Genomic DNA, 27,921 nt, shown 5'->3' with positions numbered 1-27,921 from the left:
CTTTCTCTGATAGTCTGCGCATCCCTCATCCTCGTTTCAGTCTCTGCGATTTAAGGCTCGGGTTCGTCGTTTATCTCTGATATTTGCGTTCTTTAACATTTTAAAATCGACACTACAGCAAACAGCAATATTGAATACTAAAAATAGAGCGTTGCTTTTCACGAACATTTCGTGAAATAACCGAATTAAATCCACCTGCGACACAATCCAAAACGTGGAGACTGCGGGGGAGGTTTTTTTTTCTTGCTTGCTTCTTGATAGAAAAAATATATATATATATCTAAATAAACAAACATGAAAACCAAATTTATCAACGGGGTTTCGTCTTCCCCTTCTATGTCGCTGGGCCTCCTAGTGACCGCGAACGCTCTGCATGTCCAGCCCGACACCCAGGAGGACTCCAGGGAGCTTGTCCGCCCCGAACAGCCGGACCTGGAGACCCGCCGCAAGGCTTATTTGTGGTGCAGGGAGTTTCTGCACGGAGCCTGGAAAGGACTGGCCGAGGAGGACTTCGAGATCACCATCATAAGGTTACAATGCGTCCACTCTGCATGTGTAGTAGGCGTGATAGAGGCCAGCGGTTCTGTTGATCCATTGTGTGAAAAGATGAAGTCAGACTCAAACCAATAATAATGAGTCAGAACAGCCATGTGATGTGGTGATGCTAAGCTTCTTAATTTATTGGAAATGACCGAATGCATCTGGTTAATTTAGTAAGGTGAATCACTGTAATTGATCCTTCCAGATATTCTTTAAATACTGTGTTATTTTTGTATTTTTGTATATTCTAGTATAGGTTAAGAGCAGCAACGTCCTATATTTGCTGGCTGGATTTTTGTAGGAGTGGAAGGTTTATTTTCGCTGTTCATTCTCACAGTTTTTGGTTTTGGTGGAGAACAGAAAAGCTGCATGCTTTGCCGAAATGTCGGTCCTACTACCCAACACTGTTTAATATAAAGCTAAATAGGAAAAAAAAAAAAAATGATGCCGCGTTTGAAAGTACCGGATGTGACGTTTAGGTAATTTTTTTTGAAAGGTTATGCAGATGTAAATTGTAAATTTCAGGTGTTTAATTCAGTAAAACTAGTCATTCAGTAATTCTTATTTAACCTCAAATGTGCTTTTAGATGTTGCTATTGAGAGACGAGTTTTTCAGTTCTTTCTAAGAAGAGTTGAATGGCAAAGTTTGGATGAAATCAGGTTTAAATACATTCTGCAAAAATTTAAGCTTAAATGTTTGATTTGAATCTAAAAGCAATACCTGATTTGGAGGCTTAAGATGAACATTTCTGGCAGTTTTCTGTTAAACTGGTTCAGATGTTGACTTAAGGATGCCTAATTCAATAAAACTGATCATCTTTATTTTTACCAGAAGATGAGCGCTACGTTATACCTAAGGTACTTGGTTCTTGATCAGTGGTCTTCTTTACTATTTATTCACAAGAATTTCACAGCAACCTAATACTGTTTCCTTTCCTTTACTCTTGTTTTCTTTATTTTTTATATAAATTTAGTTTAAATCTTTAATTTGAAGAGATATTAGGCCACATTTGCAGATTTAGAGACAGATATTTACTCCAAAGAACAACATTTAGAGAAAAACAGGAGTAATTTAGGATTTTTTTAAAAAATTAGGGTCCAAATTCAATATTTATGCTCTTTTTGGAAGTTCCAGATGTCAATCTTGAACTATTTCTTGGGGAAATCGATAAAGATGTTCCTCTCTGTTTTGTCTACAGCTTCAAACAGGCCTTGACTTGCTGAGCCAGAGTTGCACATTTATACATAAGTTGAAGTAATGCCAGCGCACACTTCTGTATTCGCTACATCCTGATAAAACAAGTTGCTGCTCTCCTTCTGTCTCGCACAGGAAATGTGTGGGTTTCTGTTGATCTGTTGTTCAACAACAGCTTCTATTTATTTGGATTTTGAATATTAGAGCCAGGCTACGACTATCCAGACTGAGCCAGACCAGGCTCGGCCTGGATGTCTACTGCAGCTCAGGAGCTAATACTGTTTGAACTGGTCACATTAAAGTAAGGGCGTAAATCCCATCTCATTATTGGGGGGGACCATAAACAGGAAAATTTCGGCAAAGTTACAGTGACATGTAACGTCAAATGTGGTTTAAAAAGATTTTAAACCACATTAAAGCTGCAGAACAAAAATGACCAGTAATGCACATCAAACATGTGTTTTTCTTGGTAAGCAACCTGCTAAGAAGTAAAACTAAAATTCAGCTATTGCTTAGATATGAGTCTTGTTCAGTCTCACTGATCTAATCTCTGCTACACCTTTATAAAACTTTAAGGTTCTAAACACAAAAGCTTTAATGAGTAACTCCTCTTAATAAAATTCCTCATAAACATTGATTTATTGAAATGGCTCCCAATACAAGTTATGGCCTATTTAAATGATAACTTGTTAAGTTGCTTTATTTTTAAGCCTTTTTTAGTTTTGCCATGTCCTGGATGGCTGAGAACCAACAAGTGGATAGAAATGAATATCTGGGGAGAATCATAATTTAAATGTAGCGCTTAAAGCACTGGGCCATATATAAACCTCCCCGAGGCCCCTGGGATTTACGCCTATGCATTAAACATGAGCAGAAGCTGCTCTGAGGCTTCATCAGAACCTGAAGAAAACATGAACGTTGAATACTATGTTCACTACTATCACACTCATTCCATGTCTGTTTTTTTTTTTTTCCTTCTCCAGAGGTGGTCTGAGCAACAAACTCTTTTTGTGCAGCCTCCCCGACTCCCTAGGCTCGGTCGGGGACGAGCCGAGGAGCGTCCTGCTGCGCCTCTATGGGGCCATCCTGCAGGTGGGAGTTGTTTCAGTCTGTCAATCATAAACCAAAAAGTAGGTCAGACTCCTTACCAGGATGTAAAACTAAGAAAGTAGTTCCCTGTCAGTGTTTTTAGTTGTTGTTTCTTTTCTTTTTTTTTTTACACACAATTAAGAACCGAAATGTAGAATGCATACCTAAATCTTCTTTGAAGTAAAACCGTCAAACTGTTTGCCTTTATCTCAGAGATGACTCATGTAACAGGGGTCAGTGTGATGTGTCAGTGCCACCATCAAAGGTTACTGTTGTGTGTGCGCCTGTAGCTCATATGCCTATGTTAGAGTATACATGCATGTGTAGTAGTTATGCCTTCACGTGTGTGGGTGTGCGTGCGTGTGTGTGTGTGTGCGTGTTAGCCATTGTTGTACATAGTGATGTACCCCCATGGCTGTACATGCATGTGTTCTTTGCCGTAGGCTTCCCAAAGGAGCGTGCCTTGGGCACTCTTGTTCCCAGGTGAACCCACCAAAAAACACGGTACAGTATGAGATCTCTGAAATCTCAGCCTAATATAAAGATGTAACACACACTCATGTAGCACAGCGCCAGGAAGACACAGAGTGGAGGGAAAACAAAAAGCTGCAAGCTGAATCTTTTCCCCCTCCCCTTCTCTAAATCCCTGCCTTGTGATTTCTACTTTTGAAGATGTCAGCTTAATTTTTTTAAGTAGGGGACAGAGTGGAGATCTTGGCAATGCCTGCACGTCAGCAGATCCCTCAGCTAAAGAGAGAACGATCTAGCTTCCAAATGCTTTACATCTTGTGCGATTTACAGTCGCTGGAAAAATAAAGCTATAAAGTATGAACGCAGTCATGTGAAAAATGAAAGGTCAACATAAAATTCAGGGGGGGCAATTTTTTGCTACAATCAATTGAACAAGTCTTCTTCCTTGGGTAAAGCTTTTGCTCTCCGACAGATTATCTCAGACTTTCCTCTACAATAATTTGAGGAGCTCATTGTTAGGACACCTACTGCAAGCTGCCCTGCTCCTGTGACTCCAAAGCAAGACCAAATAATCATCGCTCCTCCTCCGTGCTTCGGAGTTAGCATAAGTTGTTTTAGGACAGTTAAGTTTCATTTCCTCTTCTGCAAAGATGGTGCTGTGAAATATCTCTAACACGTCTCGTCTGTCTCAAAGACATTGATCCTGGAACCCAAGACAAACTTTGCTAATCTGAATGCTAAAGCTTTTATCCAAACAAGCTATAATTGTTTTATTAACTTTAACATTTAACTTGCTAACCGCCTGGAAAGTCTGCAAAAATCTTTTACAATTTTTCTGAGCTTTGCACAGCGTGGCTTTGGGGTGCGAAGGGTGGCATTTGCTGGTGTAATCACTAACTGGAGGATCAGCCGCCATCTTAAATGGTTTTCAATAGGGCTGCCCAATATTAGTAAAAAATAAAATTTCAGTCTCTAGTATTGCAACAATACTTTTTAAAATCATCATCACCCTCTATAAGCTTTAACATCTCAGTCACTAAGATCTAAATCAGGTATGAAAGTGAAAGTTCATCCAACAAGCTACATTAGTTATTAGTAAACAGAGTTTTAATGCATGTTAAATATCATAGCATATGAAATATCATAGCAAAATCAAATATTGCAGTTCATTTAAGCTGTAATAATGCATACATTGAAACTGCAAGCAACTGTCGGCTGATGGATTTCAAATTGATAAAACTCCAGTTTTCATGGAGCGGTCACTCTTGTTTGTTACCCAGTCATTCAGTCCAGTTAATCAGCTTTACCTATTTGCTCCTATGAAAGAAACAGGATGTACTTAGTTAACCCAGTGATTGTATTGACAGTAATGGAAACTTTTTCCCACGTCTATATTCTCGCCCGACACGGTTACATGCTGAGTCCACAGATTCATAATGCCAGACTCGTCTTGTAGCACGGATGCTGGTGAGAAAACTCCTGCAGAGATAAACTCCAGTCAGTCGCAATGATTTCAGAGGATGAATGATAAAGGCTGAAGGACTTTGAGACGTCAGGCCAACATTGACTAGTGACCTGCTGGCATTTTCTGATTTGTAGGGAAAAAAAAACAAACACTGTTTGCAATAAAACAAAGTAAAAATAAATTAAAAAACCGCCCAAGACAAATATGTCGGCTGCCTTTCAAGGCAATTTATACCCCAGCTCACATTAACCGCTGACTTAATGAGAGCTGCATTAAGTTATTGACTTGAGTCTGTGTAATTACTAATGGGTGCGTAAACAGTGTTTATTGCTCGGGATGTCTGAACGAGCTGAACCACTGCGTCCTTCACCAAGGTAACCGCAGCCTTCTCTGCTGTCTCACAGCAGGAATTAGCGGCATCTAATCAAAAAGCTAATATGATTAAAGAAGACAGACGCCCATGTTTAAGTGCCCAGCTACTAATGATTAAACCAGCTTTGACCGCATTGGAGACAGGGTTTCTCAGCAGTGAAGACATGCAACTCTGGCCTAGAAGAACGTTAAATTGGTGACAGTAAACATTTGGCACTCGTTTCTCTCTCTGGGCTGATGTGTCAGTGTCACGTCAACCCAGATGTGTAAAAGGATAGTAAGAAAAAAAAGATGAGCTGTTTAACGTCTTAAAGACTTGGTGTGTGTTCGAACTCATACTGTACTGTTCGTACTGTAGGGGTGGTCAGGGCTTTTAGTTGATGATGCTGCATGTTTGGCTTCGTCTTTATTCATGGATAGTTCTTTCCTTTTTCTCTTGTTGATAGATGTCCTGTAATAAAGGGGACTCCCGACAGTCAAACAAAGAGAATCACTTCCAAGTAAGTAACTGATGTTGGTGCTGCGGTACATTTTGTTTCTCTGCCCTCAAAAGATGGTTTACAACAGAACAACCCGCACTAGGATGTTCCAGCCTCTCCTGGAACATCCTAGGAGAGGCTGGATGTTCACTGGAACTGGATGTTCCAGGGAACATCCATAAACTGAATGTTCACACATCCATAAACTGTTCTAATCCCTTTGAATTTACTTTTTTTTGCTCCCAAGTCAAAACCAAATATTTAGAGAGATTCACAGAGAAATCAGTGGATATCTTGAACTTGCGCTAATGTGTTGATGCCCTTTTTTTAATCACATTTCAACCACAAACTCCAATGCATTTTATTGGGCCTTTATATAATAAACCAGATATCTGAAACGCCAGTCGAAGGCCAAGGCCTGATCATTAACTACTCATTTGATTCAGTTGTGTTGAAGCAGGGACCATCAGGACTTTGCATGAAACTGGCACTCGAGCACTGGAGTTTCATTCCCCTGTGATAGACTGACATAGTAACTCATAATTGTGAAGTGAAAGGAAAATGGCACATGCTTTTTAGTAAGTTTTGCACAGAAAAATCTGAAAGTGTTCTGCACATTTGTATTCATCTCCGTTATTCTGCTACCAAGAAATAAAATATGGTGCCACCCACTGCTTTCTGAAGTCTTTTTGTAGAGTCAGCTTGCGTATAATTTAATCCCAGAATAAGGCTTTTTTTTTGAAGGCTTTAGTTTTTTGGGGGTTTTTTGAAAATTAGTGAGCAAGCAGCATGATGAAGACAAAGGAACACAGCAGACAACTCAGAGACGTTTTGGAAAAGCGTAAAGAAGGATTAGATTATAAAACAACAACTCAAGCTTTTTCCATTTTACAGAGCTTTTTTCAAACTATCAAATGAAAATAGGAACTGTACTGTGAACAAACTCGATTTGGAGCTAGGTCAACATTCATAAGATAAGAAGCATGAAAAGTTGAACAAAGTGCTCTGCTAAGAAAAGACCAAAATGTAACAAAAAAAAAATGTGAAGATGCAATGTGAATCATGCTTAGTATCATGCTTTGGGGATGTTCTTCCTCTTCAGGAACAAGATGAACTGCTCAGAGTTAATGAGAAGTTAACTAGATACTGAAAATAACTAAGTCAGCAAAACACTTGAGAAAGGAACAAGTGTTTTGTGTCGGGGCTTTTGGTGGTTTTCATTTCTGGGTACCTTGGGTAAAAAGTCTAGGTGTGGCACTATAAATGGGGAAAAAGACAGTTCCATACAGCATTTCCTTCCACTTCACAGTCATGCACTTCATGATGGTATGTTGCATTAAGGGGGAGGGAAGACTTTCACAAGGCACTGTAAGTTGACAATAGATTTACCTCCTGCCTGCTTCTCTTTCATCCTGGCACGGCATGACTCTTTAAAACAAAGTTGAGAAATGTTTTTCATCCATCCCATTGTTTTCCCCCGCTCTGTTTCAACCAGTTAAATCCTAAACAATGGAGTTGTGCTTCATTTCAAAGCACAAAGCCAACTTAGCTGTGACAGTCATGTTGGCTATGTTGTCCAAAAGGTTCACTCTGTCGGACAACATAGCGGCGAAGTTTTCTACCTTCAAACGAAGAGTACACATACAGCAAAGCCGGATACTCTTTTCCTGACTTATAGAACTTATTGTTTTGACTACTAAGTTTTAAATAAAAATAAGGGGATCTAATCACAAAATTTTTTTACCATAAGAATAGACAATGTGGGAATTATGGTTATTTTGAAGTCTGTTAAATTCTTGTTATTGGTTGACAGAATATTGTGCTGTATGTGCAAAAAAATGAGGGAAGTGGGAAAAAAAGAAGCCTAAAATATAACAAGTTTATAAACATTATTTTAAAGTCTTGCCTTCAAAAATACAAGACAAATTCAGCAACCTGACAGGACCTAAGAGAAAAGAGATATCAACCAAAAAAAATCATTTTCTATACAAAGAAATAAGATTTATCCAAGACCTTTTTTGCATTAGTCATTTTCTTTAAAATAGGCAATTGTGCAGGATTTGTCTGAGCCTTAATATGTTTAGCTTTTCCATGTCTCTGTATGTTATTAACTATTGTTGCCTTCAAAGGCTGCAATGCAACCCAGTTCCAATATATGTGATCCAATTCAGCATCTCAGCAGACACACCTTGTGTATTTAAAACTTTGAAGATCTAAATTAGTAAAGGGTTTATGATGCATGGATATTATTCACACAAACTCATATAGAGCTTAATACTATTCTCTAAAACAGTGTTTCCCAACCCTGGTCCTCAAGGCACACTGTCCTACATGTTTTAGAGGTTTCCCTGCTTTAATGTGCCTGATTCAGCTGATTGCAGTTCAACAAACGCCTGTTAATCAGTCATCAATTGAAATCAGCTGGACTGAAGCAAGGAAATACCTAAAACATGCAGGGCAGTGAGTCTTGAGGACAAGGGTTGGGAAACACTGCTCTAAAAATGTAGACTGAATTCACAGTTTATATCAGGGTTTGTATATGATGATTGTTTATACCTTACACAAACTCCACCATCAGGATGATTCCATGAACCACTGAGTCAAGCTCCTAGTAAAGGTAACATTTACAACAGGACCTTTCCTTTATGCAGACACTCGGATCCACTGACCTGGAAAATGCTCGATCTTGCAACACATCATGTGGTTGTGACCTTCGAGTTACATCCCGGAAAGCCAAACAATGACTCTTGGTCATGTGGTCATGTTGAGGTCATCAGTCAGTTAACTGTCATTACCACGCTGCATTCTTTCCTTAAAGATTACTGCTTCACCTCAGCGGCTTCCTTCGACTTTAATCCGGGTTAATGCAGAACTGACCCTGTGTCAGTTTCTAGGTCCAGCTTTCCTAACAATGCTGTCTGGTCAAGGTAGATCCGATCTGGATTAGAGTGACATGGAAGACGTCACTGCGGTACATTAGCCTCTAACATGCATTCTTAAAACCCAAGGGATGGAGACACAGAGAGATTGTGCTAATGATAGTAAACAAAGGAGACTCTTAACCACTTAAATGTTGCTCTTATTAATAGGTAGCAAAAGGTTATTGAGCCCTTTCACATAAGATGTGTTAAGTATTCATTTTAGTTCTTATTAGTGTTGCGGTTACTTTTGACAGATTAATGGAAAAAATGCGTCACTGTATTCCTGCTCCTTTCAGAAGGATTTGGCTGGTCATTAGTACCACCCCCATGACTGGCTTATTTACACACACAGTAGGGGGAGATAAGCACTGAGGTCAGAGCAGCAGCTATTGGCAGCCCTTGATGCACCTGCGACATCTTTCCAAGACCAGCCGTGAAATACCTCAGAGCAGATAAGCAGCACTGAAGTGTGTCCAGAGTAACAATTTGTAATCAAAACACTGAGTAGGAGAAAGTCCTGCATCAGACCCAGTGTGTTTGGGGGGGAAAAATGACATGAGTGGGACACAAGCAGAGGATACCAGCTATACTACAGGAAGCGTGTGTTTCCGGTCTAGCTTCAGGAAGGCGTGGGTGGAAGGTCTTTGCTAGAAATTGTGAAATACACTTGCCAAGAAGCCTCAGTGGCCTCAAATTTATTCTTAGCTGACGGTTCGACGTATGAAGAGAAAGTGAGATGAATCCAACAACGCTGACATTGAAAATAGGTCAGGGGAAATGAAACAGGTTGATGGAGGATAGTAGTGGCATCAGACAGACAGTCAATATGGGAGCAACAGAGTTCAGTCAATCTGGCTTTGCTGCTTCCTAAAGTCCAAAACAAATGGCTTAGTGGATATCCACAAAGTTAAAGGTCTGCTCAAAATGTGATCTATTAAATAGCTGTTAATTTAAACTTACATTTTTAATGTAATTTCCTGAAATTGCTTTTAAATAGACTTTTGTTTTTAAATAATTCAGCTATGAACAGGGAATATTCAAAAACAGCTGTACTGTGAAAAAAAATACATATATTTCACAAAGAAACTTTAGAGGCCAGAATAAAATGTAAAATAAGCACATGAACAAATATTGATTTAAATTTAACAAAATTACTCATAATTTTTGTGAAGTGAATTGTTGTCCTTCCACTTCACAATGGTTCATTATTTAACTCTAGCCTATTCCATGAAATACAATGAAGAGTGTGGTTACAATGTGACAAAATGTGCAAAACTAGAGTTAAATATACTTTTGCAAGGCACAGAAATCGATTTTTATCATTTTTATATTATTATATATTTTTTAAATCTAAGAGCAGGACTGGAAAAATGAAGACATGGAGAGGCAAATGTGGCAGTAAGATTAAGTTTCAAAAGAAAAGGAGAGGAGTATTCTTAGCTTCTCCCAGTAAACAAAATTCATTCACACAAAGGGATGTAATTTTTTAATGTGGCTGTTTCCAAGACTTTAGAAAATATCACACACATATTAAATATTGGCTTAGCTTATAAAGACATTAAATAACTTTTTGCCTGACATAGAATTAATGTAAATTAAATGAGGTGCTCTTCCTACAGAAATCTTTCACTCTTAGCTAGACATTGGTATAAAACATTGGTAAAAATAGCAGAAGATATTAGATTTAGTTTCTGTAGAGAGAGCTTATTTACTGGAGTCTTTACAAGTGCTTTGGATGTAGACTCCCTGTCAGCTGGTTTGTCATCTGGCAGTATTTGTGTCAAGATGATTATGGTAATGTGGATAACTCACGTTGGAGATTTGAAAGCGCATGTGATCAGCATTCTGCAGATAAGGCCTTATGTAAGGCAGGGAATATTGTTTGAGCAAAGGAAACAGGGTGAGCTGCAGTATCATCTGTTCTGCATAAGCGTTGAGTCATTTTAGATGTATTCACTGTGCCTTACATATATCTAAACTCTTCCTATGATAACCAAAGTGCATGCCATGTTCTCTCTGAACATACAACAGTTTAAAGAAAGTCTCTAAGATAAAGTCTTTCATTGTCATTTAAAATATATGTATATATTTTTGGAACATTTGCCTTTTTTGGCCTGAAGCCTTATCATATAAGAAACCAAAATCCAAGTAACCTCTCTGAGCGGTACATTTAGTGCCGAGTTTCTGTGTTGGTGCTTCAGAACAGTGTTGTTATTCAGAGGTCCATCACAGTTTGGACCCAAACATCTCAGGGAGCGCAAAGTGAGTAGTTATGTTTTCCTTGAGCTGGTTTCCTGCTGAACAAACTGTGTGAAACGCATTCCCCTTTTTAATGTGCCAAAGATCACAAGTCATAGAGCTAAACACATGACTATTGGTGTTTCATTGTCTTCCATACTAGTGTTATATCAATATGTAGCATTTCTTTTTCTTACCTCTCGAAGCTCCAGTAAAAACAGATAAAAATAATGATATCTAACAATTTATTTACTTTGCATCTGTTAAAAAGACATGTTTAGAAAACTGCTAATAAAATAATCATAATTTTTTTCCTACAAATTAGGACCAAAATAACCACAGACCCTGATGACGTCAATGAAATGTTTGACAGATTCTACATTAAACTGTACACTTCTGAATCCAAGAACATCATTGCATTAATGAAGAACTTCTTGAGAAATGTCCACATCCCACAAATTAGTACACAATATAAGAGCCTGTTAGAAACTGAGATGTAGAAAATAAAAAAAGCTGCATATAAACTGCAAAACTCATAAACCCCATGCCTGGATGATATACCACAGAGTACTGTAAGGCCTTTAAGGACCAGACTTCACCTGTTATGCTACAGGTGTTTGATGAAGCATTAACTAAAGGTTCTTTTCCTCCATCATTTTATGAACGAATATATCACTTATCCATAAGACAGGCAGGGACCTTTTTAAATCCTGGATCCAATAGATCTATAAAATATACTAAATATTGACTGTAAGATCCCAGCTAAAATTTTGGCGACACTCAAAAGAAACTCTCCAAACTGTTGTATCCTAAGATCCAACAGGTTTATAAAAGATAGGTATATATTTGATATAAGGAGGTTATTAAATATTAACTACAGTCAAGATATTGATCGATAAGGTACAGAGTTACTACTCTTATTAGATATGGAGAAGGTCTTTGACAGAGTCGAGTGGGATTGTCTGTTTTCGGCCCTGACAAGGTTTGGATTTGGCTCTAATTTTATATTACCAGTAAGATTATTATGTATACACACCCAGGCTTCATTATGGGCCAATAATCAAAAAACCTTTCACTTTTAGGAGTCTCATAGAATCAATGGAAACTTTAAGGGATACACTGTGTTCAAGATCGATTTATCCAAAGGACCTTTGCTCCTTCTGACCAACTGTGAGATTTTTTTCAAGTTCCTACAAGTCTGCAATTTTGTAAAAAGGATGGTCTTATCCATTTTACAAAATTGATTAGGTGAATTTTGTAATTTTTAAGGACCCACTGTGAAATTAATAAATTGGAAACAAAAGAACTCACCATTTTATTTTAACCTGCTACAGGATATAATTAAACATGTCCAATTAGGAAATATAACATTTTTGAGATGCAGGACAAAGTCGACACCTCCTATGTCACATGGCAACCTTTCATAAATCATGTTAATAAATAAAGATGTCGGCTGGTGGGAGAGATATTTCACCTCTCCCACCAGCATTCCCATACACAAACACACACTTCCATCTTTTGTCTTCCCTGCCCCTTTTTTGTTGATTGTTCTTCAGAAAATACTCTTTAATAAAAAAATGTTTAATTGTTTCTCATCCCCCAATCTATCAGATTGTGTTTTGAAACAAAATTTATCCCCCAGTTGATCAAGAGAAGTGATCAACTGGGGGATTTGATTTTTATTGTTTGTGGATGTCGCTTGTGTGTCAGAGTTAAGGCTGTACCAGAAACTCAAGACAAGGTTCCGGGCCGGTTATGGACTTTTACATGGGAAAAAGTAATTAATTGCTTAATGGATTGAAATTTATGTAAATTAACATGCTGAAGTCCTGTCCATACTGTTAAATAGGATTATCTTTGTTATTTTCTACAGATTCAGCCAAATAAATAGGATCAAATTGTGTGTTTATGACAGGCTACTAAATATCGGAGGATGCAAATAAAAAATGGTTGTGTTCTAAAATGTTCGGGGCCTGGAGACACGGCTATGTGGGGTTCGATTCCTGACGCTCAGACATTTGCTGTATGTCTTCCCTCCTCTCTGTTGAGCCATTTCCAGTCTAATTTAATGCAAATAACAGCCACTAGTGTCAGAAAAGAAACTTTTAAAAATGTATGCGACACCCCTCTTGTTCATTCAGTTTATTAGCCTTTTTTTTATGTGTTATATTTATAAGTTATTTGTAGTTCTGAATTATAGGGGCAAACATGTTGTGTTCACTCCAATACCCAATGCCTTTCTGAAAACAGAGTCAGGCACTTGGGTGAAAAAAGCATCTACAGTTTAAAGGAAAACTTTGCACAGTACATTATGTGCTAATAGACTATCAATAAATACAGTGTGAAATGTCAAAGGTATTCTCCAACAGGACAAATCTGTTCCAACCTTAGTCATAAACCTGTTCAACTTTTAATTTTGAAAATTAAAATTTTTTTGGTTTAGTAATCTGCCAAAGTCTCTACAGAATAGATCGAGAGTTAAACAAGTAACAGTCTGAAAAAAGTAAAGGTTGATGGAATGCTTTGTCAAGGCACTGTACCACAGAGTAACATTACTCATGTGGGAATGTGAGACGTTTTTTTTTTTTAATTAAACTTGAGCTCCTGCTGGACTCTTGATTGGAAGTCTCAGCATGATAGTCTCTGCATGTATCTGCAAGATAGATTGAGCAAGACTAAGCAGTCCTTCCTGCTTGGGCAGCGTCAACAGCGACTACTCTTCCGAGACTGCCAAGTCCTGAGAGAGTTTAATCCACCTCTGCACCCTGGCAGGCAAACCCAAACACGTTTTTTTCTTCCGAGTCACCCATCCATGTTACCCACACCAAAACCTGCTTTACAACCTTTTTCAGGCCTGCCTATCACCCTGGGAATGCTTTGGCATTTCACACGTCACTCATCAAATCCTGGTCCTTTAAAGCAACTTTTGTAGTATGTAAAAATGTTTAACTATTCACAATTTGTTTCTCTCAATTTTACGGTACTTGATGCAGGCAGGGCAAATGTATTTGTGCAGCAAATTTCAGAAATAAGGAGGGTCAAAGTGTTTCACATGATGAAAACATAAAACAACAAACAAACACAAAAACATTACATTGCAATGGTAAAATAAAGGAAAGTAATGTGAAGTTGGAAAGCAAACTAAAATTATTGATGTTTTAGTTATTAGTGAAAGACAACGCTAAAAATATTTTTTTCCTTGATTTGGAGGAACTGTAGGTTTCAGCATTTTTGCAGTTTTATGGCAATCTATTTCAGATTAGAAGATTATCAAATGAATGTTTCTTCTCCATGTGCGGTTCTAGGTTTTGGGGATGCAAAGTAAACCAGAACACCTAAGTGGTCTGAAAGGTTGATAAAACAGAAACAGATCTTTGTTGCGTTTGGTGCAAAACCATTTAATGATTTATAAACTAACAAAAGGATTATATTTTTAAGTCTAGAACTGGGCTGATGTGCTTTATTTTCTTAGTTTTAGTGAGAACACGAGCAGCAGCATTCTGGATCAGCTGCAGCTGTTGTCTGACTTCTTAGCAGACCTCTGAAGGCACTGTTGCATAAATCAATCAGAATGAGTTTATCATGACATTACTGGGACATTTGTTCTTCAATCCTAGAAACGTATTTGATAGAAGGCTGACTTTGTAATTATCTTTATATGTCTCAGAAGGTTCAGGTCCATCCAGATGTTGAGCCTGATCACGAGTTTCTAACTTTAATAATCCTGATTATTAAAGACTCTTGATTGTTCCTGTTTAGGTCCAAAATAATTACTTGTGTTTTTATTCAGCTGAAGAAAATTATGGCACATTGTGAAAAATTCACCACTTTGCCATTGATTGGTTCTACATCTATACTTGAATGGGTTTCATAATCACCTGGTGACATTGCAATGAGCTGCTCTTATGTTATAGAATTAAAAAATATAATCGTTGGTGTGAGCCTTTCCCAGACGTGAAGAGTTTTACGTTGTCTGTTGCAGGGAGCAGAGGCCATGGTTCTGGAGAGCGTGATGTTCGCCATCCTGGCTGAGAGGGAGCTGGGTCCGAAACTCTACGGCATTTTCCCTCAGGGCCGCCTGGAGCAGTATGTCCCCGTAAGTCAACATGCTTTTGTTTGCATGTACAGTCCCTGTGATTGTCTAAAACACAGATTAAAAAATAACTTCCAATGCATTAGCCAGATTTTGGGGTATTAATCTTCCAGATAGATTCCAGCTGAATACTCATCTTTTGTCAATTCAAAAACAAATAATGAGAAATTGCTGAGCTGTAAGGCTGGCTTTAAAATTATGATGTACATGTGTCCATCAGCAGGTCTCCTGTCACCAAGAAGCCATAACCATGATTTCTGGTACTTTAACCTCTGGCACATTTCACAAGTTGAATTTATAGAAAGAAAAATATGCTACAGGCTGATTTCAATGCAGGACAAACACACAGTGTTTGTTTCATTGCTCTGTTGTGAACAATGATAACACAATGAGCTACTTTAGTTTGATCTAAAATGTTTCCTTTTGAAGTTTAGAGTGCAGTGTACATGCTAACGTCTGTGTGAAGTTTTTAGAGAATGTTGTGACTTTGTAAGCTGGACTGATGCCGGATAGCCTTACTCTATTTTAGCTGCAAAGGTATGAATAAACACACCCTTAGATACAATCTGGGAATTGAAAGAATATGACACGCTGATAAGAAAACAATTTCTAGCATTAGCTGTAATGTTGCAAAGGGCAGGTGGAGGAAGAGGATTTAACTTCTCTTTTTGGCTGCATTTAATGCCAACAGAGAAAACATTGTTCAAACATGTCCAGTTTAGAAGTTCAAATTCAACATGTCGCCCAAGTACTGATACCCCTTGAACTATTCGAAATTTTATCACTTGTCAAAAAATGTATGTATTATGTGAAGATTTCATGGTAAAAGAGACTAACACAAAGTAGGGGATAATTGCAAAGTGGAAAATGAAACATGATTTTAGTTATTTTGATATACGTTTACGTGATTGCATTCATCTAATTGCTTTTGAAAGTCACCAAACTAATATATAAACGTCACTAGAACACTTAAAACAGCATCATGAAGGCGAAGGAACACAGCAAACAGGTCAGCGATAAAGTTGTTCAGTTCATCATCTAAAATTTTAGCGGGTATGGAGGAACTGTCAACTTACCAAGAAACTAACAGAGTAGGCAGGGAGAGCATCAATTATAGCTTTCTGGCAAAAGAAGAAGTTGCCATTGTTCAAAGAAAGATGTCCTATTTCCAGTTTTCAACACACTATGAAGAAGACACAGGCGCAACAAGTTGCTTAGGTCAAATGAGAGGACAGTTTCACTTTTTAGCTTCTATGAAAACTTTAGTATATTATATATGAAAATAATCTTATAAATAACTCACTGGAGAAGCATGGACTGAGATTCTTTTTCATAACTGAGCACAAAAATGAGTTAACAAAAACGCCAGCAGATATTTAACATGGATGTCATTGTTTTTTCTTCACTGAGTTTGAGGTATGGCTTAAAACAAAGCTGATTGTTGCTGACTGAGCGTGGGAAACATTGATCTGTAATGGAAAAAGCCGACATTGCGAGGGAAGCGTGTTTTCTCGTTTAGACATTCACTGGAAATCTATTTACAATCCTGCACTAAACCAACAACATCATTCTAAAACTTTTAACGTACAAAAATGCACAAGCAGTGTTTCAGGTTCTAGCAGTTCTGGTTGATCTGCAGCAGCTGACTTCACATCAGAGTAACTACAAACAGGTACACAAAGACAGAAATATAGTCGATCGACTCAAAGGATTGAAAGTTTATGGATCTCTTTTAATTTATTTTTCCCCATGTTCTGTTACTGGAAAATATTTTGGATGTCTTAAATAGGGTTACACCCAGAAAACTTGCAAAGCCTGGTGGGATGGGCATTAGGCAAGTCCATCAGCAGCTCGCCGTGTTTTTGTGTTAAAAAATGTTAAAAGTTGACAGGATATTCAAAATATGACATGTTAGTTATGTTATTTGAAGACATTATTGGCAACCCTTAAACACCAAGCATACCAAAGTATTAAAAAAGAGGCAAACAAAAAAAAATTAATGAATATCAGTAATTTATGCACTTCACTTAACTCCCAATTAAGTAATTAGCAAGTGGATCTTAAAACAGTTTGTAATGCTGGTCACATTCAGAGCCAGCCCAAGGCAACAGCAAACTAAGCAGCTGCTTAGATCTTCAAGGGCCCCATAAAGGCTTGAAATTTTACACAGACCACAGACCTAGAATTTTAACATGTTTATGGAGAATGGGAGTATTATTAATGAATGGTTTCAGCTTAAATAAGTACAATAGTTTAAATTGTTTAACATTTACATTTCAGAATTTAAGGAGTTGGCAAGTTTTCTCTGTAAAAGTGCAAATAATATCCTTAATAGTTTGATTATTGTATTACCATGTCAACAATCATGATGCTATGAGCTAAATCTTTGTGTTCGAGCGTGGTTTGTTCACAAATACCTCCCAGCAAATAATAACCAATTATCAGTGATTGCTTTTAAGCTTAAACTGTCCCGCTCTTTCAGATTCCGCCAAGTCTGTTTTGTGGTGCTGATGTTTTTAACAGGACAATGGGGCTCCTAAATTATGTTCTGCTCAAGACCCTATAGAACCTAGGGCCAGCCCTGTTCGCATTTGAAAGTAAAATAAAATAAAAGGAATATCACCTAAAATGGACAATGATAAGTATTTGTATGCTGAATTATATATTATTAGGGTGAAAATTCAAGTATTTCTTGTATTACCTTTTCTTTGTTTAGTAATATCTGCAGCTTGGTGTGGTATTGTGATTTGCTGGTGGTGATTTGTCTTTAACTTTCAAAGCAAATGCAGTATTTTCAAGGAATACTAGATGAAAAAGATGTGCTCACGATTGACTACTGGTTTATTTGTATTAACTTCATCAAAGTGCAGACACAGAGCCAAGCACGTCAAGGCACGTATTGAGTGACAGTGTGCGAGATGTAAACGCTTATAATAAACTGGGGGAAATCCTGTTATAGTTGTCTTCATGGTGAATTCAGTTGTAATAGAAAAAACTGTGACGTTACAGAGCCGTAAACTGGACACCTGTGAGCTAAGCGACCCCAGCATCTCCACTGAGGTGGCACAGAAGATGGCCAGGTTTCACGGGATGAGGATGCCCTTCAACAAGGAGCCAAAGTGGCTGTTTGGGACCATGGAGAAGTGAGTCACTCAGGCCTCTGTGTCACCATTCAATTAATCGGCCTTTGAAAGGTTTAGTTATTCAGTAACCTAGGATTTTTCCATGATAACATGTGGCACTGCTGATAAGTTATTGATATATCAGATATTTGAAGTGCTTTCACAACATCTGCTATGTTACATCAGCTTTATGCCTGCTTGAGGAAATGAGGGCTGTTGTTTCATTCCTCTGAGGAGTGGAACAACCTCAGAGGAATGAGGTTCTTTCACCTCATTCCTGTAGGCACCTATAATTTGCTCTTATCTCTCTTATTCTGTCATCCTGCAGTTTGACCTTTCATGTGAAAACTTCCACATCAACAAAAAAATATGAGTTTTCCAGATACATATTGGAAAATGAGAAAACTGCAGTGAGGGAAACTGTGAAACTATCCTAAAAAAAACAGAGCCCATCCAATGAAAATTATGCCTGTTACGCAGAGCAAGCTATTGCAGAAATAAGGATTTTTGCCCACAGGAAGCACTAAGGCAAACATTTAAGTATCACAATTCTAATAAATAAAAAGTAAAATAGATTTGATTACATAAACTTGCAAATTTGTAGACAAGTGCCAGGCAAAATGTCTTAAAACATTTGTGTTTTTGACATCATGACATCATAAAAATTATACCAGAAACACAAAATCCCTGCAACAATTTCAGTATGAGCCCAGTCTCACTTCAACAATCTAAAATCAGTGTCTAGCCTAAGTATTTCAAGTCAAAATAAAGTTTTTGATATGAACTGTCTCGGGGTAACTGCTCATTTTTCCTCCAGGTACCTGAGCCAGGTCATGAGGCTGAACTTCACCAGAGAGTCCCACCTGCGCCGCTTCAACAGCATGCTGGCCTACAACCTGCCACAGGAGATGGAAACGCTAAAGTAAGCTACCAAGATCACACATTTATGGAACATGTGGATGCACAGCTTTAAAACTGAGCTAACTGATGATGCGTCCTGATGTAATGTTGCAAAAGGGCAACAAAACATTTAAGAAGCACATGAGAGTATAATTCAAATACTCTTTGTTCAACAAACATGATTCTAAAATCTAAAACCAAGGTGAACAGGCTGTTAATTTTTTTCAGCCATATGATCAGTGAAAAGTGACCTGAAGCTTTCAGTAACAGATGATTAAATAACACCTGGATAAACAAATTGGGAACCTTAAGCATAAGGTGGTAATCTATGTTAATTTCCATGGATAAACATTTCACCATCTTAGCATTGAAGCAGCTCTTCTTTTTTATGTGTGACCAGGTTCCTGCTGGAGTCCACACACTCCCCTGTTGTGTTCTGCCACAATGACTGCCAAGAAGGTAAAACACACCTACACACACACTGTTTATCTTTACTCTGCATCTGTTTGTTTTGGTCCTTTTTAGAGGAACTGAATTTTGCTTCTTGGGTTGCTTTTAGGAAACATCCTGCTCCTGAAGGGCCGCCACAGCTCAGACAAACAGAAGCTGATGCTAATTGACTTTGAATACAGCAGCTACAACTACAGGTACTAAATTAGCAACATAACGCAAAACAAATAATAATAATAAAAATAAAAAATAAATACAGAACTGAATAGATGCATGCTGTGATGATCATGTTAAATTCTCAACGGCATTATGAATCTTGGCCTTTCTGACTTTCCATGATTCCACCACTCGCTCTCCTTTACCGAAGCCAGTCACACAGCTCTCTATAAATAGTGAAAATGTCTTTAAACTCCTCTAAAATACCATATCTGATCCGTCTCCCATTGCTTTTGTGTGGAGTGCTTTACTGATGACTGTATTGTTTATTTTACTTAGACTTCTCTTATGTTACTGGTACATTAGGACTAGATATGTTACATCCTTAAAGTGTGGGGAATAATGATAAAGTAAAATGTGAAAGAAATGCATAAAGTCAATAACTTAGTTTCTGTTTGGAGAAAAAATAAAAAAACAGCATAAATATAGAAAAGTCGCTTACTGTCGAGACGGTCATGGAAGTTAAAATATTACACCATCCATTCGTCCTTTTTGACTTATACAACATACTTGTTACAACTGAAGGTAAAATAGTCACTCGATTGTTCTGTGAAATGTCACTGTGCCTGTAAAATATATAACACTGCCCCTTTAACAAAAATTATGCGAAACGAAGGTACAAAATCATTTTTTTTCTACAAACTGCAAATCTCCGATTACCCATCCTCCTTCCAGTAACTCTCCTCCCATTTGACCTTCTGTCCAATGGAAATGAGATGAGCTCTGCTTGCAATCTGCTGTAGAGAGGGACAAAACCAAAGTCAGAGACAGCGAAGCTGTAGGAGAGAGAAATCAGGCATTGTAGTTTCATCAATATTTGTTGACTGGCGCTTGTAACTCGGCCTCACTGCAGCTGTTACGTAATCACCGTTCTGCAGATTACTAAGGGTGCCCTGCATGGAGAAAATGGAAAGACCTGAGTGTGACTTTGAGGCATGATGGTGCAGTGGATTTACACTGCTGTTAATCTAAAGGAGCACTTTTTTACAAATTTTTTTAGGGTTTGGCATGTACTGGTACTGGTACTGGTTAGGTTTTGGGTCCCGCTACAGAAGTTAATGAAAAATTAATGGAATTCAATGTGAAATCCTTGTGACGATAGAAAAACCTACTGGGGGGTGTGTGTGTGTGTGTGTGTGTGTGTGTGTGTGTGTGTGAATTCCTCAGTGGCTCATTTATGGGAAATGGAGTAGATCACAGGGAACTCCCACCTCCTCCCACCAAACTTCAGCCTATCCCCTGCAAATGTTGCACAGCAAACACATGACCTCATGGTGCTGGCCCACCATTGCGCTCACTCTGACCCTTACTGGGGGGTGTTTGGGTTTTTTTAGGTCTTGGCTGATAGGCATTGGCTCGAAAAAACAGCAGAAGGGGAGACCAGCCCCATTTGGCACTTCCCAGCAGAGCCAAGGGAGACTTTGAGATGAAAACAATACAGTCCTGATAAAATGTGTGGGAAATTATATCTACTGCAACACAAGAGGCCACTGTCTGTTACTTCCCAAATCATTCTGACCATTAGAAAATTACTTTGAAAAATCTGTCATATGCCCATGCAAATTGTATTTAGTAGAGTATAATCTACTTTGCAGTTCTGCAAAAATTGATTTTCACGACTGTTACAATCATATTTAAAATTATATACACCTTTGCTCCCTCTGTTGGATTAACGGAAAGTTGCAGCATTAACTGGTCAGTATGCTTTATCACTTTCATGTAAGCAACAGCTTGGAGTCATTCAGGTGTTTTAACAAAACGTTAAGATGGAAACAGATTAGAAATAATCACACAGAAGCAGTTTTTGCTGTTTATCAATCAGGGAACAGTTAGAAAGACATTTGTAAATAACTTGGTGATTAAAAATAGAAAAAAAACCTCTCTGTTGCAGTACAGCTTATGTTTACAAAGCTGGAGCTAAATCAAGCACAAGAGTTATGAAAGAATGTCTATTTGATTGGATTAGACCAATCAAATACGCGCAGCAGCAGCAAACCAAACAGGACACATCAGGTGAAATGACTCAGACAAACCCTCAAACATAGAAGAGGAAGTGTCATGGCCACAGGACTCGGGCATGTTGCTGTCACTAAGGTGAAATATTTCAGAATTAAATGTGTGGCCGTCGGCTCAGCTGCTGAAACTTGACTGAGAAGTCATCCAGATAAAGATTTCTGTAGAAATTAAAAATCTTCTAAAAGTGGTTCTACAAGCTGTTGAATCAAAAGGTTTGCATAATGAAGCCCAGATTTGTTTAGGACAGTAGCCTGAAAAAGATGCACTTGAGGTTCCACTGTGACATATAGCTTTCTTTTTTACATGACTGTACTTGCCACAAGTAAAGTTCATGAGGCAAGTCAGAAAGAAATGCCTCTCTATTTATTTTTAGAATGTTCTAGACATCTGGAGATATTAAAACTGCTCAGAATGAACATTTTCTGATCATTTAAGACTCTTACAGCAGTAAACACAATCTGCTAGCAAAGCTTTAGAGAATGGGAGAAGAGTTGGTTTAATCTACTTGGGGCTGGTTCTTCATCAAACACAACTAAGAAACAAAAGGAAGCACTGGTGTAAACATGTTTTAATTAAACCAAGGCCCTTGTGCTTTCAACACACTTAAAACATTTTTTTACTTGGCCTGTTTTAGAGGCTCCTGCAGACAGAACAGAAAGTGGAGAAAATATATTATTGATACTCTAATGTAAAGTGTTTTTTTTTAATAAATCAAACACAGGAGGATTTTCTAAAATAAAAAGAACATGTGGTCTCAATCTTAATGCAGACCTTTTTGTAGATGTTATACAGACACAAAATAGTGTAGACATTATTGAAAAGAAACACATCATGTGTATTGTTCACTGAGTTTTTATAAGGTAGGAAGTAAATTGAGATATTAACAATTTCAACAACAATAACAACTGTAACTAATTCAAATAGAACCAAAATATCCTATAAATAAATATATATTTCTTGTGAACTTGGCACTTTATAAATAAACCAAACTGAATTAAATCAAACATTCAGACAGAAGCAAACAGAACAAAGAGGATCCATTCTTTATCATGACCCTGATTAATGAAACTAAAGGCATTAACCCATAGATCACTCCACTGTCTGTTTGCGTTGCAGAGGCTTTGACATCGGCAACCATTTCTGTGAGTGGATGTATGACTACACCTGCGAAGAGTTTCCCTTCTTCAAAGTTGATACCCAGAACTACCCTTCAAAAGCCCAGCAGGTCCATATCAGCTCGCTTGTGCCTCGTGCATTTTGTTCTTGACGGATGATTAACTGATGTGAATGTCTTTTGTGGGCAGCTTCACTTCATCGAGAGCTACCTGCGAGAGTCCGACCAGGGCTTTGACAACCTGAGCGAAGAGCACCAGATGAAGCTGAAAGAGGAGCTGTATGTGGAGGTCAACAGGTGAGTTTAATGTCTAACCTGACTAGCATGAAGATAATACTTTCAAAGTGTTTTTTCTAAGAAGTGCAAAACTTTCTCTGCGTTTGTTTCTGTGGGTAGGTTCTCACTTGCATCTCACTTCTTTTGGGGCTTGTGGTCCATCATCCAAGCGAGACTGTCAACCATTGAGTTTGGATACCTGGTGAGCCTTTTCTTTTGTTGTACAGGGATAAAGTTGGCTTCTCTACATTTTGTTATTTTCATTGTCATTGGCGTGTTTGTATGTGCAAATGGCAGTAAGCACTGTGTCAACACCTCGAGTTGAGATGAGGACAGAGTCCATCAGAGCAGGTTATCATGATAGCCGGACAGGATGTGATGATCTAGTGGTGAACAGTTATTTAAAACCCTTGAATCCAAACAGATTGATGTAAAAAAAAAAAGGAGTTATCAACTATGCTACTTTTTTTTAAAACACCTTATCAAAGTAACTAAAATATTGCATCCCACTGCACTTGATGTTGCTAAAATTTTAACATTTTTAACAGCACAATATGCTTCAGGAAAAATGTTGTGGACTCTTTCTGTCATAATCAAAGGATTATTAAAATAGTTTGATTCATTCGGGCACAAAAATGCTGCTAAACACCAGGGATGGACTGGTGTTGTATTCCCACAGGACGAACAAATTAATAAACAAACCAATTTTAGCTTTTTAACTACAGAAGTTAAAAACTCAGACCACTGTAAAGCTCATTGCCATGTGTTCATGAACGCTTGATTGTATTGCAGGAGTACGCCCAGGCCAGGTTTGACGCCTACTTCCAGCAGAAGATGATCTGGGCCGCCTAATGCAGCAGGCGACTGGGTGATTAGACAACACATTGAGCCAAAATGTCAGCAGGAGGACACAAAGGCTGAGAAAAGATTCAAAGATTCACGCTTTACCTACTCTCCCCATCTTTAAAGGGGATTTTGCTGCCTCGTGTTGGTGTTTTGTTGACCAAAGCCAAAACTTAATCCAATGGCTAGGCTCTTGAGTTACACCTCCAAATCAATCGCAGCTCAAAGTTTACAATGTAGCTACACAAAGGCCAACCGAAAAAGAAAAGGCACTGACTTCTACTAACCTTCTTTGCCGCTCAGATGTCCTCTCTGCTTCTGCTGGACCATACTGATGGATGATGGATGATGGATTTGAGTAGGTGAACGGCAGATTTGGGTTACTGCTAGAGCAGAAATGTTAACATTGCATCAATGTGTATGTATAGATCATTCTCTGATGGAGATGCTCTATGGGAAGGAACCAAAACGCAGACTACTCTGCCTAGTTTTGCTCACTGAGGCAGCCAGTTGCTAACTATGTGTATTATAATATATTATATAGCGTTCAATGTGCCAGTAGCCTGTTAACTGATGATGGGCTGAAGGGGTTGGTGAAATTATGACTTGATTTATAGATTTTTCTGTACACTTTTGCTGTGATTTCCTTTTTTTTTATTTGGGTGTGTTTGTCATTGTCAGACCAGAACTTTTTAAAGATGTGAATACCTTCCTCCAGATGATACTCGAAGGCATAAAATCGTCAGTGCTTATGCCCGAGTCTTTGTGACATCCTTACTAATCATACTCACAACTGGGCTTTATATTTTTTAAAGCAGAAGTATGGAGTGTTTAAAGTGTTTTATTTTATTTAAGTGACCAATAGATACACATCTCTGTATAATTAACTGAGCCAAATACCTTAGCATGTTTTTATGGACATTGCTGCTAAACGCCACATTGACAATTGTATACTAGAGACGGCTTTACATAGAGCGTTGCTTCTTTATTTCTAATAATGGTCTCTTGGTGATTGGTCACTCGTGTGTTGACACAAGTGCCTGGTACCACGCTGCCTCTTCATTGTACTCTTCATCCAGAGTAATGACACTGGCAGTCGAGGCATCAAAGCTAATCTGTTTTGCACAAATCACTAAAGTAAACGTCGTAAATAATTACTGTGACAAGGAGGTAGTTGAAGGATTTCTACAATTTAGAGACCTAGGTCATGTTAAAAATTCAAGCTTGTATTATAATCTGTGTTTTCAGTCGTGGTAAAAATCGTACTGCATTTGATAACAGAAATGAAAACAGAAAAGGGCAAACGGTCTCTCAAGTTTACCTCAACTATTATGCTGTTGAGTAATAGACATGGATCCAAATGTTGAAACTGGAGAAATATAATCACTGCACTAAATCAACGGACACCAAACACCAATTATATGTGTATTGCAGTTAAATACAATATTTAGTTTCTTGTGTTTAGTTGTTTTTCATATCTCCTGTTTAATTGGCACACTGGGCCTCCTTTAACGTGGTTCCTACAATGCTGAAGTTTGTTTCCATTCTTAATTTCCGTATTTTGTTTTTTAATGGATTAAAAAATGTGATGTTTTATTAAAAAAAATACTTAACAGGATTTCTGTACTACTTCATGTCTAAATGATTTTTTTTACATTTTTGATTTGTCATATCATATTGTGAAATTAGTATTATAGCCGTAAGTATTTTGCTTTTTAAGTCATCAAAATCTGCAGACGTATTAAAAAATCAAAATTGGACATTTCAGCAATTTTTTTTGCAGTGCTTGAGTACAGAATTTAAACTGGACTGTTTCTTAAACTCAGTCTACTTCAGATTAATCAGGGAAAGGGCTGGATAGCTACTTTTTAGTTTTTATAAACTGAATAAATACATCCAACAATCCATAAATTGTGCTTTGTAAAATCAGGAAAACCCTCACCCCACTTCCCTATTTAAGGCAGTTTTAACCTATTTGACCAAATTAATAAAAACTTTAATTTTACTCAAGTTAAAGATGACAGCTTTTTAAATTGGACTATTTAATAAAGGATAAAGGAAAAGCTAATCATAACAAAGATAATTAGCCTGAATGTTGAGACACACTACAGCACTGTTTTTATTCTGTTATACCTCTATATTAACACAGAATATTCCCTGTGAAAAGTTTGCATACTTTGTGAACAGTTCCTTATTTGGCACATGCTGACAGTTGCTAATACTAGTCTAAAGTCCAATCCCATTAATCCACCATGCACGCTTTTAAAATAAATACATCAAACTTGGTGTATGCAAGATTGAAACATTTACTTCGTCTGTCATTTTCTGCTTGGTTTCCGATTTCTGCCCCATTGTCAGACAAAACTAACTAATCTACGCTGCATACATTTTGCCTTATTCCTCTCCTTCATCTGATCATAAGTGAATACTTTGGTGGGCATCATGAAAAAGGCGAGCTATATAAAAGCTGCAGTGGTTGTAGTGAAAACCTTTGAGCACTGTGAAGCATAACAGCAACTGATCACTACACCTGGAGCTAAAAACTAGATTCAAACGTCGATTGAGGCACTTTTGAAAAGCTTATAAAAAAGAGGAAAATAAAAAAACAGGGTTTCTGAACTGTGACTTTGGAGTTATTTAAATGTTAGTTGTACTTTTGCTTGTGTATTTATATTTACTTTTTGATGTGTTTAATATGTAGATTTATTTTCATTTTGATAGATCGTACTTGATGTCCACCGTCAGAATGTGCAAGGGGTTGTACTGGACAGATATTTAATTTTTTTTGTAATGTTACTGGTACATCTTTACTGTCTGTATCACTTGTGGAATTTCCTTTAAGCTAACTCGGATTTTTATTTTGTTTTAGACATTGCCTTTTATTCCTTTGTTTCTCTTGTAATGTCATTGTTTATTTAAAAAGAACAGCATCTTGATGAGTAAGACGCCACATTCCATTCATGTTTTTTTTTTTTGGTTTGGTTTTTTTTTTAAAAGTGGGATCACATTGAACCTTGAGACCTAGAAGTTGGCTTTTAGTGGTTCTCTCAGTCAAACTGTAACTAGACCCTGGTCGCTGAACAAACACACCCACTCTGTATATATTTAATGTAATATTCTCTAACAAACAAGTAGAAAAAAATATTCAAAGATAAATAATGAAAAGGTTTTATCCTGTCATCATTGCTGGTGCACAGTGCTGTGAAAAAGTATCATCCCCTTACAGATTTCTTCTATTTTTGCTAGTTTTCGTCATCATAATCATACAAAAACCAACTTTTTTTCTTATGACGTGAGAAAATATAAAGAGTAGTTGATTTCAGTTATTTGTGAAAACATATCGGAGTCAACCTAGCGAAGAAGGAATTGCCCCTTCCACCAGTGTTTCTCAATTTTGGTCCTCAGGGACCACTGCCCTGCATATTGTAGGTGTTTCCCTTCTTCCACACACCTGACTTAAATAGGTGGGTGATTAACAGGCTTCTGCATTCCTAGATAGCAGGAGTGAAGGTCATGCAAACATTTAAGTAAGGTGTTCTGGAACAGAGACACGTCTAGAATATGTTAAACCTAACAACTGGTTGTGCCCACCTTTTGCAGAAATGTTTTAAATCAGCCATGTTGCAGAGGTTTCCACCTGACTGGCTTGTTAAAAGTCATGCTGCAACATTTCAATGTGATTCAAGACTTTGACTGAACCACTTCAAAACCTTTTGTATTTTTCACTTTTTCCAATTGGCTAATGTTAGTTTAGAGAGCTTTTTTCCCATAAAAACTGACCCAACATTTGAAAACGTCTTTTTTATTTTTATTCAGACTGTCATTGTCTGGTAATAAAGTCGGATCTTTTTCATCTGAAAACAAATCAAAAGAAATCTGTAAGAGGGCGAATGCCTTTTTCGCTGCGCTGTACATTATGGTATTGTTCTATTCTTTGATGATGACCACAAATATTCTGTGATTTTACTCACCTTTGTTATCTATGCAGCTGTAACTGAATGCATATGTACTCACATCAACTCGCTCTGTAATCAGAAAGTTTTTTGTTAAACTGCAGCAGCACTGAAATGACTGTAAATCTATGCTTTGCACAAATAAAACTGAAGAGATAGAGAATTTGA

General features: G+C 37.6%; 1 protein-coding gene across 2 annotated transcripts; it reads left to right on the top strand.

The window, feature by feature from the left end:
* The first annotated feature begins 1 nt into the window (after nucleotide 1).
* On the top strand, nucleotides 2–27,921 carry chka (choline kinase alpha). 2 transcript variants are annotated; one of them, XM_032587029.1, is made up of 12 exons: nucleotides 2–530; nucleotides 2,719–2,827; nucleotides 5,579–5,632; nucleotides 14,753–14,866; nucleotides 17,873–18,006; nucleotides 18,803–18,907; nucleotides 19,286–19,344; nucleotides 19,445–19,532; nucleotides 22,684–22,792; nucleotides 22,872–22,978; nucleotides 23,078–23,159; nucleotides 23,750–27,921. In XM_032587029.1, exons 1-12 carry the CDS (start codon nucleotides 295–297, stop codon nucleotides 23,807–23,809), a joined length of 1,257 nt encoding a protein of 418 aa, XP_032442920.1. In that variant the 5' UTR covers nucleotides 2–294; the 3' UTR covers nucleotides 23,810–27,921. The 2 variants fall into 2 exon arrangements, with proteins under 2 accessions (XP_032442920.1, XP_032442927.1); XM_032587036.1 differs by lacking the exon at nucleotides 5,579–5,632.

This window comes from Xiphophorus hellerii, chromosome 2, assembly GCF_003331165.1.
Source record: "Xiphophorus hellerii strain 12219 chromosome 2, Xiphophorus_hellerii-4.1, whole genome shotgun sequence".
Classification (NCBI taxonomy): Eukaryota; Metazoa; Chordata; class Actinopteri; order Cyprinodontiformes; family Poeciliidae; genus Xiphophorus; species Xiphophorus hellerii.
This window is presented reverse-complemented; position numbering and strand designations above follow the sequence as displayed.